The following is an 18,063-nucleotide window of genomic DNA, read 5'->3' as shown; positions in this document are numbered from 1 at the left end:
TCCTGTAGAATTGAGGGCTGAGCTGAGACTGGAAGGATGAATAGGAGACAGCCAGGTAAAAGAGAGCAAGGAAGCGAGGCCCAGCAGAGGGACTGGCATGGGCAAAGGCTCTGGCGTAGAAGGGAGTGTGGTGAGTGTGAGGCTTTATGGAAGACAGGATGGTTGCCCTGCAGGGCTCAATAAGGAACATGGGACATGAGGCTAGACTATCAGTAAGCCAGGTCACTGCAAATACTTGTAAGCCAAGCAGTTGGTTCTTTGTCCCCAAAGCAGTGGGGAGTCACTGATCAATGTGAATAAAGGGTTAACAAAAACTTTTCCTCTTCTGTGTGAGAATTTGACCTTTGGTTAACTGTCTAGCTCTGTTTCCTTGGAAACAGATAAACATATGTCACTATGTTACCTGGCAACATTGCAATGATAAAATATGACCCGGAGGAGGAGCCTCCAATGATCCATGTGGTAATGGATTTGAGTTGGAGATATTAGTATAAATTCATGTTTAGCATAATATTGATACAGATGATTACATACTTATGATACATTTTATATACAACTGTAATTGTGTATACACACAAGTTAGTATACACTGTATTTCCTTTCTCTGTCAGCTAAGAGGACCTGGCTGCATGATACTGCATAGTAATAAGCACATCTACTGCCCAGATCTTGGTTTCTAATACCACTCTCCAATAAAAGGAACCAGGGAAAAATGGTTGATGCTAGGACTGGAGCTGAAAACATACAAGACAAGCCTGGAGCATCTAATAGTGCCATAAAATAAAGAAGGAACCAACAACACACACACACAAAATGATGGGAGTATGTCAAAAGACATAGGGGTTGACTGAAAGAGCTGATAGCCAAACTTGGAAAAATCTGATAAAAAATAAATAAATAAAGTAATATTGAACTATAACCTAAAATATGATAAATGCAAAAATGGGGGAAAAGATAAATCTCTGATGAAGAATTCCAAATACTCTATCCTCAAGGAAGAGAAATATAACTCCCAATTCTTTTTTTAAGAATTCTGTGTAGAGATTTTTTTAATAAAATTTGTAAACATTACTTTCCATTTATAGTTATTAAGAAATATTGACTAAATTCCCTCAGTTTGTGCAGTACATCCTTGTAGCCTATCTTACACACAAAAGTTTGTATCTCCCAGTCCCCTGCTCCTGTATTGCCCCTCCCCCTCCTGGTACCCACTAGTTTGTTCTCTATTATCTGTGCGTAACTCCCCAACCCTTAAACGTGGGCTGAGCAGAGTGACTTTCCGAGAGTGCAAAGTGGAAGTGGGGGTGGAGAATAACTTTGAAAAGGAGAAACTGACAACCCTGATTACCTTGGCCAAGAACAAGGTCAACCTCGGCAGTCAAATTATGTTGATCGTAGGTATCCTGGATATGATGTGATGACAGTGGCAATTTACTTCTGTGATCTCTCTCCCCAAACCCATAACCCCCGTCTAACCATGAGATAAACATCAGACAAATCCCAACTGAGGGACATTTTACAAAGTACCTGGCCTCAGAACTGTCAAGGTCATCAAAAACAAAGAGAGTCTTGAGAAACTGTCACAGCCTAGCGGAGCCTTAAAGAGGTATGATGACTATACATAATATGGTGTCCTGGATGAGATCCTGGAACAGAAAAAAAGAGCATTAGGCAAATACTAAGGAAATCCGAATAAAATATGGATTTTAGCTAATAATAATAGATCAATATCAGTTCATTAATTGTAACAAACTTATCATACTAATATACGATGTTAATCATAGAAATTGGCACAATGTCACTTCTGCTGCATTCTGTTGCTTTAGGGAAGCTCACAGGCCAGCCCAGAGACAAGGGTGGGGAGGTCTACATAAGTGTCTGAATACTGAGAGGCATGGATCACTGGTGCTATTATTTTCTCTATTTTAAGATGAGGAAGTGGAGGCAAGAATGATTAATAACTTGCCCAAGGTCACACAACCAGTTTACGATGTTTCTGGGGTTCAAATCCAGACCCGACTCAGTGCTGATAACCACAGTTCTGAGTTCTGTCATAATTTTCAAAGCATGTGCAAAATTCCTGAGCTGTCGTTATTCCCCCTGACCCCCCCATTTTTTTTTTTCCTGGTTGCACCTCATGGTTTTCAGGATCTTAGTTCCCTGTCCAGGGGTTGAACCCAGGACACCACGGTGAAAGCACCGAGTCCTAATCGCTAAAGAGCCAGGGGACTCCTAATCCCTTTTTTATGTAAAAATTGAGTGCCAAAGACAGAAGAGAGTGTTCTGTGGCCACCCTGAGGGATAGTATTAATAGAAGTACAACCAGAGCCAAGGGCTTCTGACTTCCAGATGGATTTGAGGACCTCGAAGTCCCGAGGCTGACGGAGTGCATGCCTATTCTCCCCATCACTTTCAGTTTTACCTCCTACTCATCCACTGGAGGAGGGAATTGGGGTTCAAATCAATTGGGCAGCTTGCCTCAGAGTCACACTCAAAGTGAGTTGGGGCCAAGAAATTACACTTTTCCCACCATTCCACTCTGCTTTCCCAGTCTCCACCACCTCGTCAGGATCAAATGCCTTGTTTCCCTGACATAAGTGGACGCAGAGCTGTGACCTGGGCACCTGGGCATGTGACAGGTGTATGTAGGATACATGTACACAGGGGGCCTGCGTACAGGGCAGGAGGGCTAGGATATTCATATATTCTACACAGGACGCTCATGCACAGAAGAGGTACCCAGGACTCGTGTACAGGGCACACGTGGATGGGACCTGTCGTAGGTTGCATTCCCCCAGAAGCAAACCCAAGACAAGAATTTTAGGGCAAGTGGTCTATCTGGGAGGTGGTCCAGGAAGCACAGTAGAGGAGTAGGCAAGTTAGACATGGAAGGGAAGGCTTCCAATGTACTGCCAGAACACTGATGAGCACATGGCTGCTGCTGACGCTGGGGACTCAGTCCTGCTGGACTGAGTCTTGTTCCATCCGGGAGCCAAGGGAGGCGAGATATTTATCTACAACAGCTATTTGCCGGCACTGTCCTCTGCCCAAGGCAAGCATGTTCCTTAAGCAGAGAGTCAGATGTGCTTTGCAGTCGGAAGCCCTGGGCACATATGGAGAAGAGGAATATCAGGGGGATATGGCGGGGCCCTGGCAGCGTTTGCTACAGGACTCAAGAGGTGCAGGGTGCATGTTCAGGACCCATGAGTACATAGATAAGGGCACAGGCATAAGACAAATGCTTGGATTACCAGCCTTGCTGTCTGGCTTGAAGGGAAGGCCTGCTGGAAGGTGATGAACAACACAGAAGAAGAGGTGGTGTCGGGACTCCCCAAGTCAACTGGTCCTCCATCCCTGTGCTCCTGCTGGCCGCTGTAATGGCATGTGCTTGCGTGGCAGGAAAGGTGGGTTTAAGGGCTCTCACAATGTGGAAGCTTCTCTCTGCTAAACTTCCACTTCATTTGTATTTCACAAAGTAGGGATGAGGGCTAAGGTGCCCAGGATAAATGAGGGACCACTTCAAGGGTTGATAGGGCCTTAGATTAGAAGTCAGACATAGAAGCAGAGCTCAGTGACATCACTGAGCCCACTGGCCCCTTCGAAGAGATGGACATAACTCTGCCCATGTGTCTCAGCTACTACTCTTGCATCTTGGATTCCCTGTCTTCCTAGCCAGCATCACAGAAATCCTCTCCCTGCTATGGACTTCACAGAGCTGTTGTGAGGAGCAGATCAGGTCATGAACAAGAAAACACTTGGAAGAGAATAAAATATACAGGAAGGACCTGAGTAGGGAAAATCAAGGAGCCTGCTTTCTCTCACTAGCTCTGCTGCTGTATTTTCAGGATATTGGTTTGACTCCTATAATCCGCCCATGGGATTCTCCAGGCAAGAGTACTGGAGTGGGGTGCCATTGCCTTCTCGGACTCCTATAATAAGGAGACCCAAAATGATAATGCCTGTAAAAAAACAGAGCTCATTTCTCTTTCATTTAAAAGTATTCACGGTGGTTAAGGCTGACACAGTGGCTTCACAGTCACTAGAGACTCTCTATCCTCCACCTGATGGTCCAAGATGGCTGCTCCACCTCCAGGCCTTGCGACTACATTCCAGTTAGCAGAAGGAGGAATGGGGGAGGGGCAGGAACCCTCCTCCCTCCTGTACAGGACACAGCCCAGAAATTGCACACATCATTTCCATCCATATCCCACTGACCAGGAGTTAATCATCTGACCACACTTCCCTGCAAGGGAGTCTAGGAATGGTCTTCTGCCATGTGAAAGGATACAGAGGAACAACTTGCAATTTTGCCCTAGCTGCTGACTTGCTTGGGCAGCTCACATCTCCATCTGAGCCGTGGTTTCTTCATCTGCACATTTTTATATTCTATTCATTCACATATCTATGCCAGGGCTTATGGTATGAGGTATGACTTTTGAACCACTTGATTACTAATGAACTCTCTTGCTAGCTGGATCATGAGCCCTGTGAGGTCAGATGTGAGGTCCTTCTTACTCACTGCTGGCATATAGGGCAGGGTCTGGCACATGGAAGCTATGTTACCAGCTGCCCATGGATGATGTGTGGATGGCCATTCTGGCTTTGATAACTGGTGAGGACATTTTTCCTCATTGAAGAGTTGAAGTTCTTTCCTTTCTAGGCCTCCTGCCTCCACATCCCTTTCTCCCCACGTGCCAAGCCTTTCCAAGCCTATGAAATAAGATGTCTTCTGAGCCAGGAATGTGAGAGGGGGATTAAAAATAAATGAAAGTACATCAAAACAAGTTAACCACAAGACATGGCTTCCCAGGGTAATTCGGTGATGGCACTAGAAGTCAAGGACTGAGCATTAGAGGCTCTAACTGCCAAGCACTCCTATCAACACCACTCCTGTGTTGGACAGAGAGCCCGCTGGGCTGCCCAGCACAGAAGCAGATGCCTAACCCGAGCCCCCATTGACTCTCCACCCCTGCAACACAACAGGCAAGACCCTCCCACGCAGATCAAGGAGAATAAGTGCTAATTCTAACCCTGTTGCCTACTTGCCAGAGTAACCCTAGGAAAATCTATGCCTCTTTGAGCTTTAGTTTCCTCACCTGTAAAACAGGGTTAATAATAGGTTCTTAATCAACTATAAAATGCAGATAACACACGACTGAGCGACTTTGCTTTCACTTTCACTTTCTAATCAACTATAAAATGCAGATAACAAGGGTACCTACCTCGTAGGCTGCTGCTGCTGCTGCTGCTGCTAAGTCGCTTCAGTCGTGTCCGACTCTGTGCGACCCCAGAGACGGAAGCCCACCAGGCTCCCCCGTCCCTGGGATTCTCCAGGCAAGAATACTGGAGTGGGTTGCCATTTCCTTCTCCAATGCATGAAAGTGAAAAGTGAAAGTGAAGTCGCTCAGTCGTGTGTGACTCTTAGCGACCCCATGGACTGCAGCCTACCAGGGTCCTCCATCCATGGGATTTTCCAGGCAAGAGTACTGGAGTGGGGTGCCATTGCCTTGAGGTTCCCAAATGTTCTCAGCTCACAGCATCATTCGCATCTCTGTAATTTCTGCACAGTGCCCCAGGCCCAAAGAAATGTCTAATGGTTGTTTGTTATATTAGGTTCACACAACTTAATAATAGTAGTTTGTCCAGTATCCAACAGATATTACTGTGCTTCCCTCAAATTTTAAAAATATTTTGCAGTGTCTCTGAGCTTTCTGCAGTGCCTCTGGGTGCCCTCGCACTCAGTTTGGAAATGGCAGTCATAAGGTTTTGAGGATGAAATGGGGTTGTGTTGTCAAGGGCTCACCACGATGTTTGGTCTGGAGTCAGAGATCAATAAACGTTGGTGGTCCTCAATTGCCCTTCAAGTCTCTTTAGTCCTCTCTGGTCTCCTGCTGCTGCCACCTTATTGGGCTCCTTGAGGCCTGTGGCCCCTCTTCTGAACTAACTTCCTTCTAGAAGAGAATCCCAGCCCCACTTCCTCATTCCTCCCTAACTCTACCACACGTGTGGCACGATCTCTTCATAGGTGGAATATACTCTTAATCTGGAGCTTTTGCTTACATAGCAAAAGTGACAGTATGATTTTCAGAGCCTAAGTCTTCAGAGGCCTCACACGATTCCACCTGCTCTCTTATCCTCTGCCATTGCCAAGAGAAGAACTTGCCCCAGTAGCCTGATGATTCCAGGAAGAGGACAAGGGACCCAGGGCACAGGCTCAGGTCTGCAGATCTGAATCCCAGTGTAGACCACCCCAGCCACACCACAAACTCAAGAGCAAAAATAAACAAAGTTTCAAGGTATGGAGTTTTGGAGAGTTTTGTTACATAAAATTCTTGTGAGACAACCCAACCCCTCTTACTGTATCAAATTCAAATTCTCTGAGAGAAGGCCTGATTGGATCATGTGGTCACCACCCAGAACATGACTGCTTTTACACCATCACCCATGAGCCAAGGGTCTCCCTCCTGTCCAGTCTGCAGGTAAATACCTTGGTTTGGGACACCCATTTCTAATCCAGGCAGCTGCCCCATACTTACAGGGTCCAGTGCCAAAAAGCCTGGTGACCTGCCTGGAAGCAATCATTTCCGGCCTCTGTGTTCAGAAGGGCTGTGAATGTGGCAAACAAGGGTTTCTTGTATCCTCTTGGGTTCTAAAGAATAACAGCTCAACTAGGAAAAATTACCCATAAAATTTTCTCTGTGTGTGGCAGTCAGAATGCATCTCAAGCTGTAAACTGCAGGGTATGAGAAATGTGATGTTTCTTACAACTCATTTTTGTAACTATTTTAAGCCTCCTTATGCTTAAAATGGAAACTATGAAGCTCAAGCTCACATAGAAAATTTGATAGAACCGGGCTTTAGAACCCAGGTGTCCTGGTTTTCTGTACAGTGGCCTGGCCCCCTTCCCTGCCCAGTCAGTGTCACCCTTGGAAGGATGCTTCAGGTCTCATCTCAGAGCCAGGGGAGCCCCTTTCCAGCTGCCTTGATTGTCTGGGCTATGCTTTCACGTGCCACTGACCGAGTGCCCACTTCTTGGAAGAATTCTTAGCAACCCTTTCCTCCTACTGAGTCTCAGTCTGCTTCCCTATGTCCTGTACCCCCACCCTATCTTTTGGAACTACACTTAAATAAACACGATTTTTCTTTAACTTATAATTTTTACTTCTATTAATCCTATTTAGGTTTTTTAAAAAATACCCCTTCTTAAATAGTGTCTTTTTTCTTAGGTTTTTTAATTCTTTTGTATGGTTTTAATTCTTTTCAAAATACTGTTTTGTTATTTCATCTGAAGTTCTTGGGGAAGTGAGGTCTAATACTGCTATTGAAGGTGTCTGCTGACTCTCACTTATGGTGGATGATTTCCTTGTGTGTTTGTAATCTGGGGCTATGCGTTCATTTTCAGTGGGGCTTTATCTATGAACAGCTTGTGTAGCCCAGGTTGAGGGAAAGTCCCTCCCAAATGGGTTGAGTTTGTTTTTCTGGTCACCTCAGCTTCTTATCTGTGATCACTATGTTAATTCTTAGTTTGGAGTTCCTAGTTCAAGTGGATAGAATAAAATTAAAGCCTGTGTGAGAATAGATCCTATTCATTGGCATCATAATATTAACTTGATCTTGGTTGTTTCCATCGATTAGCATGTCAGCTCCAGGAAAGAACAGCCTTTTTCTCTCTGATTTTGGGCTCTGTTCCTCTATCTGCCTACAGCAGAATTTGGCACACAGTAGGCATTCAATAGGGCTTCCCTGGTGGCTCAGCAGTAAAGAACCTGCCTGCAATGCAGGAGACCTGGGTTCAATCCCTGAGTGAGGAAGATCCCCTGGAGAAGGGAATGCAACCCACTCTAGTACTCTTGCCTAGAGAATCCCATGGACAGAGGAGTCTGGCAGGCTGCAGCTCATGGGGTTGCACAGTCAGACACCACTGAAGCAACCAAGCTGCAGCAGCAGCAGAAGGCACTCATAAGTATATGTTGAAAAGGAAAATTAAAGAACACCCACTTCACGGGTGTCCATTAGGACTGTGTTTGCCCAATTAAAAATTGGAGTTCTTGTCTCATAAAACAGGCCGATGCTACTGGTGATTCTGTGACTGAGTGATTTCAGTGCCTCTACAGTTTTTTGAGCCTTTATCTAAGGGTTGCAATACGGTTACTGTAGCTCCAGGCATCGCATCCACATTCAAGGCAGAAGGAAGTAGAAGAAAGTAAGAGTAAAGGAGGAGCACCACTGACATTTTTCCTTATCAGGTAGGTAACATTTTCCTGGACGTCTAACAGCAAATTTCTGTTTTTATCTCATTTGCTAGAAATGGGATGTGTGGGCATCCAGAAGAAAGGGGACTTTTTTCTTCTGGAAAATGAGCATTTCCCTTATCTATGGACTCAATAGATGGGTAAGGGAGGGAGGAAGGTGACTGGGGATACAGATGTGGTATCCCCCCCCAAATGAGATTTTATTCATCTATATATGTATGTATGTGTGTGTATATATACACATATATGTATAATTTAGAACAAGCCCTCAGAAAACAATGTGGCCAAAAAGTATGGACACCTATTTCCACAATAATTATTAATTTTGTCATTTAAAGCTTCTGTGATCCTGTGGGCGTCAGATTTGGATTCTGGAGCCCACAGGCACTGAGACACCCGTAGCTCAATGATCTCTCTCCTCCTTCCTCCCTCCTTGCTCTGTTCAAAGTACTGAAGCCCTTTAAAAAAAAAAAAAAAAAACCTACATTTTTCAACATGAGCCACTTCCTGCTCTCATTAACTCCATCCTCAGTGACTTAGCCAGGCCCCGATCCTGGCCCAAAGAAGGGAGCCGGACTGTCCAAGTCTAAGGTCTCTCAGGTCCATAAGCAGAGCAGTTCGGCATCAAGGTTTCCCCCGAGGAGCTGAGATGAAAACAAAAGAAGAGCCAACCTCGAGTCTCGGGCAGACCCTGGAGTGGCTGAGAAAGGAGCTGGTAAGGCTTTGTATTTCTTTTTACCTTACACCTTCACCCCACATCTTCCAAGGTCCCCTGGTTCCTACCTCCTAGGGGCCCCCTAGGCTGGGGCAGAGCTGCAGGCTGGGGTGTAGGCCCCACAGGCTCCCATCTGGGATCAGCCACACTGTGCACAGTTGCCACCCCAGGTGCTGGGATAAGTAGGTCGTGGCCTACATAGGAGGCTCTGGGTGCAGTGCTTGCCAGACTGGTTTTAGAATTACACTGAGTCTGGTATGTGCCCAGCTCTGTGGCTTGTGGCCTCTAGCAAATGGCTTTGAACTTCAGTCTCCTTATTGTAAAAGGGGGATGACAATAGTACTAACATCACAAGGGTTATTGTGAGAACTTGGTGAGGGGATGGTATAATTCACTTTGTGCTTGCTTGGCACATCTACCCTGGCTCTTACAGTCCTGGCCCAGCTGGAAATGGTGTACCAGAGCTGTCTTAGCCGGGGCCTTCTAGAAAGCAGACACTTGCACAAACTCTGGGGTATTCCTGCTTATTTGGAGGTGCAAGCCCAGAGGGGTGAGAGTGAGGGGAAGAGGTGCGGGGGCAAAGGCCAGTACTATTCCAGCAGATGCCTTGTGTTACCCAACTGGATGCCACTTACAAATAAGCCCTAAAGAGGCCAGCAGCCCTCTTGGCAGCTGGTTCTCCTCACTGTGGGACTCTCTGCCTGGAGGAGGAGCTGCACTCTGCCCGAGAGAAGTTTATCCACCCCACTCACTCCTGTCTCCCATTTCCTGTCTGTAGATGTCCACGCCATGGGGCACTAATTCTCCTGAGCTTATGAACGGTGTTACCTGGTTCCTCAGTAACTGCTCAGGAAGCCAGGTCTTACATCTCTCCTTGTGATGTTTCTTCCAAGTCCAAAAATAAAAGGATGCCCCCATAGTATGTGGGGACACTAGCCAAGAGAGAGAAGGAGGTGGTTTGGGGGAACCCCAAAGGGAGCCCAAGGTTTGTATCTCAATATGCCAGTTTCAACCCTGGGAGAACTTATCATCCTGAAGAGGAAGAAGAGGGCGGTTAAAAATAGACTGATCAATTCAACAACTTAAAAAACTAAAAAAAAAAAAACAAAAAACATGAGCTTCTACTTCTGGCTCAGGGGAGGGTGGGATGCAGGGACAGAAAGGATTGTCCAAAAATGACCTGCCTGGGTTGCCAGGCAACAGACCAGCTGGGACCCAGGCCTGTCCCAGCTTGGTGGGAGGGGCTGGCCCAGTAGGGATCCTCATGGGTCCAGGGGACTCCAGTGGCGGAGCCACAGCTAATTATAGGCTGTGTGCTGCTCCCTCCTTGTGCTCCCCTAAACACTGTGTCCCCACGTTAAGACTGCTTAGTATCTGAACTCAAAGAGCTGATTTTCATTTGATAAAGTACTTCTCTCCTACCCATGAGGAAGAAGAACAGGTGGGGGAAGGGGGAATGATCTGTAGGTAGAGGGGCCTCCCAGATCCAAATGCACCCCCACCTCCACATGATGCCAAGAGGTGAGTTTTGAGTCTCCACTTACTGGTCCCCGACTGGTAAGGTTCCCAGTCAAGCCTGCTTTAACCTCTATCACTGGGAATTTACATGACTCCACAAGGACTCCCCTCTGGAGCCCAGCCAAGGAGCCCCAACTGACTATCAGGGAAGCATGTCCGTCACTCTACGCAGCTAAGAGAACAAATCAGTAGCACCAACAACTACCATGGATAAAAGTCTGGTGCTCTTCCTCCAGTTCTGGAATCATAAAGCCCCCAAAGTCCTGCTGGGATCTAAAACAAGGGAGAGATCCTTGGAAGGCAAGTAATTTGCTTTCCACTTTGCAGATGAAGAAAAGGAGCCTTCAGTGAAAACATGGCTTCTGTGAGGCTGTGGGCTTGTCTCCGATTAGACAGTGAAGGAGACATCTTTCTGGGAAATGTCCAGTGCTCTGGCCGCTGCCTCACATGCTTCTTCTCTCTCCTAGACTGAGATGCAGGACCAAGACCAGAGACTCCTGCTTACACTGAGGCACCTGCACAGCGTCCTGGAGGAGCTCCGCACAGAGAGTGTCCAGTGGGAGGACGCCAGGTCGAGTGGCGGGACCTCCCCCATCAGAGCTCGAGCAGGCTCTGAAGGCAGGGGCCGCCAACCCTTTCCCTCCAGGCGCCTGGCCCATCTCCTTCAAGGGGTAGACAGCAGACGAAGTTCCCTCCCTTAACAGGCCGGAGATGACCTTGACTTTAACCCTCCCCCAACCAGTCTAAACTTTGACTGTGATGCTGTTGAAAGAGAGCACTGGAATGGGAGTCAGGAAGTCCAGGCTCTGGATTTACCCCTGCCCTCATTCACTCTATGTCCCTGGAACTGTCACTCAGCTTCTCTGTGTCACTCTCCTCTCCTGTCACTTAGCAGTATTTCACAAATAAGCTAAGAGATGTGAATACATTTGGGAAACAGAAACATGTTATATGGCTTCTGGCCAGCACCATGGTTGTAATCCTATTCTTGGGAATTTCTCACAAGGTGATTATTAAAACAAAGAAAGAGCTCAGTGTGCCAGGGTGTTTATCCAGTGTTGCCATGGTGAAAAACAGAACCCCATGTAGTGACTTGATGATTGTTTTCAGGCCTTTTATTTCCCTTTATCTGAAAGCAACAGGCCCTACAACCACCCTGGCCATAGGGATCAGCATGTGACCAGGCTTGGGCAATTACAGTTCATCATCATCCTAACAACATGATTGGCCCAGTGGGTGGCCCATGTGACTTCACAGAGCCAATCACAAACCTTCTCTGGCATTACCCTCTTGATACTTGTTCTTCTGAAGTTGCAAAGCTGGGTCTGCCAGTGGCCAGGATTACTGTGAGGTGACAGAGACCTGCCTGGAGTAGGAAACAAAGAAGCTGTTCAAAGAGAAGCAGAGAGAGGGTCATTCAAGAGACGGGCAGGCCAGAAGGGTGCTGGCTCTCTTTAGTCCCTGGTTTCAGACTCTAGTTCGGTGAGTTACTCCTGTTGTCTATCCAGAGCAAAAAAACAGAAAATTCCACCACTATCACCTATGAACTCAGGCACCAGTTTGTTTTTGCTTAAGCTGATTTGAGTAGGGTTCCCCTCATTTGCAACCAAAACGGTCCAGATGGTCAAAGAAACAAAGAAGAGAAATCAGGAAAAAAAATTGTTTTTCCCTCATTCAGGGTTAGCAACACCAACCCTGTTTGGCAGGCAACAAGATGTATGATGTGGCAGAACCCTCAGTTATATGGGATGGAGTCATAACTTTTAAAAATTATATTTGCCTATAAGAAAGACTTTTAAATGGAACAGGTGAAAATAATGTCCTGGTGTTAAGATGGTCCAATTATCATCAGGCTTTTTTTGTTTTTGAAAATCTTCTGGCACGTTGTTAGGATATTGTTTTTAATGGCTTTGAAAAAGTAAACCCATTGCATAAGGAGGCAAAGGGTGGGGGGAGGGTTGTATTATATATACAGTGTCCATAGTCAGACTAACCTGGGGCTGTTTCTATACAGTATTTGATAGTACGAAAAATTGTACTCTATCAATGGCTGAATGCATAAACGAAATGCAGCACATACATACAATGGAACATTAGTCAGCCTTAAAAAGGAAGGAAATTTTAGCACTGCTATAACTTGAAGACATAGGTGAAACTTGAAGACATAATGCTAAGTGAAATAAGCCAATCACAAAAGGACAAATACAGTATGATTCTACTCACACAAGGTACCTAGAGTAGTCAAATTCATGGAGACAGAAGGTAGTTCTGGATGTCAGGAGTTGGGGAGCAGGGAGTCATTTAAGGATTGCCGTGCTTCAGTGTTACCAAATGACAGAGGTTCTGTGGATGGATGACGGTGATGGTGGTATAACAGCGTGAACGTACTTGATGCCACTATACACCTTAAAATGGTTAAAATGATATGTATCTTATGTTATATTTCACCACAGTTAAAAATAAATACTTTAAATTTAAAAATTACCTGCTCTGTGATGCTGGGGCTGGAGCTGGTTAGACTTTGCCAATAAGCAGGGTGAGCTAGAGGGACACCGAAGGGCTGGAGGAAGGAGAAAAGACTTGCTTCTTCATCTTTCTTCTCTTTAGCTTCTCTGGTGGCCTTCCTGCTCCCATGAGCATCATCCAGCAATGCTCCTTCACCTCACAGCAGCAATTCCTCCTGTGGCACCAGTCAGCAACCCCTTCTCAGGGCTCTAGGTTCAGCTCCATGGGGCACTTCCCCCAACTGCAGAGCCAAGAGCTCCAGCCAGAATCTCCTCCCCAGAAGTCTGAGTTCCTGCCCTCCTGGCCCCACTCTGCTTTCCAAGACTCGAGCCCCAGCTGAGCACACCTTCTTTCTTAGATACCTGAAGTGGAGTACTGCACGTCTCCTGCTTTATGTTTTTCAGTTTTGATCATCTCAGCCTCTTCTCTTTGTTCCCTCAGGCCTGGGTGTGGTAGATGCTTCCTGAAGTGCTACTTTCATTCTATCTTAGAGATCTTTTTATAACCTTTTGGTCATCCAGTTAACAACATTATACTTGGTTAGCAATTCTCTATATTAAATTCTCTCTGTTAAAATAACTAGGGTGGTTTCTGTCTCCAGCCTGTCTCTGACTGACACAGTTTTCAACTTTGGGCTATCATTACCGATGCTGTTGTAATCACGTCTGTTCATGTGCATAAGCACAGTGGCTCTAGGATATACAGGTTTCCTCCACTATCCAAAAGTAGAGTGTTCCCATGAAACATCTCACAAGCTGAAACTGTGTAAAGTGAAGAAACAGTTACCTTAGGACAGATCTTGGTAACAGAGGCACAAAATGAGATAGACTGAGATAAAGCACAGACACAGGTCAAAGCCAGACCAAAGCTATGGTGGCCTGGTGCAGAGAGATGCTGAGTGCAGTTCCTGGGGAAATTCATGGGGAAGGAGCTTGGTGGCCCCAGTCCCCCCTGCCCCCTGCTGCCCCTCCCCAGGGTGTTTGCTGCCTCTGTAACAGCTCACCCCAGATCAAACACTGAACATCAGTTTCACTTTTCACTCAGTTTTGTAAAAATGAAAATCAACTTGGGCTTTCTTTCAATTCACAAAAACAGTTACAAATGTATATCTCTCATAAAAGTGAAATGGCATCAAGTGAACTTTAGAAAAGCGACAGATACCTGTATAGCAAAGAGTTGAATTGGAGGTATGTGAATACTCAAGTTTACAAGAAATGTATTTTCCAAAGTGGGGCATTTGCTTACACTCCCACAAGCTGTATCCAAGAGCTCCTGTTCCTCCATATTCCGCCAACACTTGGTATTATCAATCTTCTTAATTTTTGCCAATATACTGAGTGCAAAATGGTGTTACACTGTGACCTTAACTTGCATGTTCCTACTTATGTAGTTGTTAACCTGAGTTTATTTCCAGCTCCACCATTTACTTACTTTTTGATCTTTGATCTCCACCATTTACTTACTCTTTGAGACTCAGTTATCTCATTTATAAAAGAAAGGATAAAAATAGTATCTAGCTCATGGGATTAATATATATATTGTATAGTAGAATGCATATAACCCACCTTACACAGCACTTGACATTGTAAAGGCTAATAAATGATACCATTATTATTACTGTATAATCACAAATATATTGATTTGTGAAACTATGACTATTACAAATAGACAAGCTTGTTAGCAACCATCATCAGGCAAAATATCTGCCTGACCATACAAAGTAACAGTGACATTTGCTTCCCATGCCCAATGCCAACCACTAGCCCCTTTTGCCTCTCCCAACTTCCCACAGCTGGGCCCTCAAACCATGACCATCTGCCAATCCCGTCTCTACTAATCTGGGAAGATAAACCCACCCCTCTGCTGGGGTATTTGTTGTTTTTGAGATCCCACCTCTGGAACCAACGTTTAATTTCTGATCCCAGGTCAGAAAAAACTCAGACTGAGCCCAGATGCTGGGGGACAAGGGGATTGGAGTGGAAATGACAGCCTCAGTGCTGGTTCCCGGAGGGCAGGGTTACAGATCATGTTTGTCCAAGCCAACCAGTGCACACCAGAGGGAGCCTGGGGATCGTGATCATGAAGGAAAATCTAGGGTTTTCTCTGCTGAGGCAGCAAAGACAGGACTATACACCAAAGCCTTGCATCCAAGAGTGAGGAGATAAGGGGGCACAGACGGGAAAAGGACTGACGAGGTCAGAAGCTAAAAAATTAGGAGCAGAACAACAGTACAAGATGTGATACTTATTGTCAGGACAGGCAGTTCAGGGCTCACACTGTGATTTAACCAGAAAGGATCAGAGGCTCGTCTTTACTTGCTGCGAGCATCCAGACCTGGGCCAGGTGTGACAATCTTGTGGAGTGTGTTCTGGCTGTATACTGGTGTGTAACAAAATGCTCCCAAACTTAAAACATCATCATTTTATTATTGCAACAACCATTCGTCGTTGCACTAAATCACACTTCCCATGGTTCTGGGGATGGACTGGGCTCAGGTGGGGAGCTCTTGCTTTTGGTCTTTCAAGTGGCTACAGTCATATGGTGTCCAGCTTGATTCATCCCAAAGGCTTATTCACATATCTGGCAGTGGATGTGGGCTGTTACCTGGGATCTTAGTTGAGACTGTCAGCTGGAACACCTACCCATGAACACTCTATGTGACCTGAGTTACCTCATAGCATAGTGGCTGGTGCCAAGAATGAGCATCTGAAGAGTCAAGAGGAAGCTGTATAGCTTTGATGACCCAGCCTTGAAGGTCATACAGTGTCACATCCATTGTATCCTTTGCAGAAGAAGCCAGGCACCAAGCCCAGCTCACATGCAAGGGCAAGAGAATTAGACCATCTCTTGATGGGAGGAGCATCAAAAACTTGCATACGTGTTTTAAAGCCACCACTCCGTGTAAGACTGGATAGGTTTCCAGTGTGGTATACCAGCTGCAAGGACTAGGTGGGGCTTATTATAAATTCAGGCAGAATGATAAGCAGAATCTCATCAAAATCCAACAGAAGGAACTCCAGGAAGTGAAGGGTAGGTCTGGGTCTACAAGAGTTCACTCGTCACTCCAGCCTTACTGTGTTTCATTCAATGTGTTCCTAAGAGGTGTGTTCAGCTCTGCTGCTATGACAAACCAACCTTGAGATCTCAAAACCTCAACCCAACCATGGTCCCTCCTTGGCTCACACTACATGTCCTACACTCCTGTGGGGGGCATGGGGTGTGTGTCAGGGAAGGTGCTCATGCTCGGGGACCCAGCCATCATCTGCGATGTCATCTGATGCTACAGCAGGGAAGATACATTTGGAGAGTCACACACTGTCTCTTCCACATTTTAACCAGGCGGTGACATGTGTCCCTTTTGCCCATAGCCCATTGGCTAGAATTAGTCACATGGTGTGTCCCAGCCAGGAGAGGGAGTTGGCTGGGAAATGTGAGGTGTGGATGACAGTCTGGCAAGCACCACTGTGACAAACACACTCTCTATTCTCTCTCAACAACTGGCTTCCTCACCACATCAGAGTGGGTCCTCATCAGTCTCCACCATCCCCCAGAAGCTCCTAGGGTGCACTCTAGGAACGGGGACACCCAGGCCCACCTAGACCTGCTGAAAGGAGCCTCCGAGTTGGAGTTGGGGAACTGAGTGTCCACCAGCCCCAAACCCTCAAGGGAAGGCTGAGAACCAAGGGCCGGGGGCTGTTCTGCCATCTGTCCTACTTCCTGGCTTTGGCTTCCTTTAACTATGTTTGGGCTTTACTTTCTGGTCTTCTTTCTGCATTTTTTTGTTTATCCACTTCCATTGCTAAAGATTTCATGGTCCTGCTATTTCTCTACATTGATGTCCATAGAAAGGGAATCTATTGAATCAGCTCAACCTTTGACATCTAAGTGCATCATAGCAGGTTAGTATAAGGTAGATTTGTTCTCTCCTCTGCCTCTTCTTCTTCTATCTCTTTTCCTTCATCACCATTGTCAATACACAGGAAGTATAATGCAGTAATTGAGTAAGGGCCACGACACCAGCATGCCTGGATTTGAATCCCAGGTCTGCTATATATTAATTCTATGCCCTTAAGCAAATAACATAACTTTTCTTGCCTCCATTTGCTCCTCTGTAAAGTGCAGACACAACAGTTAATTACCTCATATACCTATTGAGCAAATGCAGTGAATCAGCATCGTCCTGGCACATCAATCTTAGCTATTATAATGAATAATAACAGCTACCATTTTTTAGCTCAAGACAGTGTAGTAGCTCAGTATAGCCTGGAGTCTCACTGCCCGTGCTCAAATCCCAGCTTTCCATTTACTAATGATGTGCCCTTGGGCAAGTCATTAAATTCTCTGTGCTTCAGTTTCATCATGTATAGAATGGGAATGATAATATACCTACCTTCTGAGGTTGTCGTGAAAGTGAGCTAACACATGTAAAATGTTTACAGCCATGCCTGTCTTCTAACAAGGGCTGTGTATGTGCCATGTAAACTCTTCATTTTCATTATCAGTCATCTACCCTGACTACCAGCACCATACGAAACAGTGTAAAAATGCTGCACTGAACCCACTCAGCAGCTCTGCAAGGGTCATATTATATCTCCATTTTAGGAACGTAGGGCTTGGGTTTCAGTGGAACTAAGTGGCCCCAAATAACACATTGAGTAAATCTCAGATCTACCTTTTGCCTAAGCAGAGCTCTGACCCACAGCACAACGGTGCTCTTCCTATCAGACGAAGTGGAGGGAGGGGTTCCGTGGGAAAGAGGATGCAGAGATGTTGGGTTCCTGTGTCCCCCTCTCCCCTGCCGCTCCTTCTGGCAGAGTCTGGGGAGACAGTCTACGTGTGTGTATGTGTGGGTATGTGTGTATGTGAAAGGAACTCAAAGACATCTTTAGACGACACCCCCTGGAATCACCATGGTTGGTGAGCAGACCCAGAGTCAGGATGTCCCCAGGAGTGCAGCCCCTTTCTTTCTCCCAGCAAATCGTGAATCCAGTTCATAAGATGGGAATTCTGCCCTTCCTCTGCCCCCTGGTCACAGTCCTGCTCCTGTTTCACTGGACCAAAACCAAGATGTGT

The 18,063-nt window shown here is 46.0% G+C and overlaps 1 protein-coding gene across 1 annotated transcript; it reads left to right on the top strand.

Moving 5' to 3' along the window:
• Window positions 1–8,450: 8,450 nt before the first annotated feature.
• C13H20orf202 (chromosome 13 C20orf202 homolog) lies at window positions 8,451–16,575 on the top strand. Its single transcript, XM_015474258.3, has 2 exons — window positions 8,451–8,967; window positions 10,953–16,575. Exons 1-2 carry the CDS (start codon window positions 8,902–8,904, stop codon window positions 11,184–11,186), a joined length of 300 nt encoding a protein of 99 aa, XP_015329744.1. The 5' UTR covers window positions 8,451–8,901; the 3' UTR covers window positions 11,187–16,575.
• The last annotated feature ends 1,488 nt before the right edge of the window (window positions 16,576–18,063 follow it).

Source organism: Bos taurus, chromosome 13 (assembly GCF_002263795.3).
Source record: "Bos taurus isolate L1 Dominette 01449 registration number 42190680 breed Hereford chromosome 13, ARS-UCD2.0, whole genome shotgun sequence".
In the NCBI taxonomy this organism is placed as follows: domain Eukaryota; kingdom Metazoa; phylum Chordata; class Mammalia; order Artiodactyla; family Bovidae; genus Bos; species Bos taurus.
This window is presented reverse-complemented; position numbering and strand designations above follow the sequence as displayed.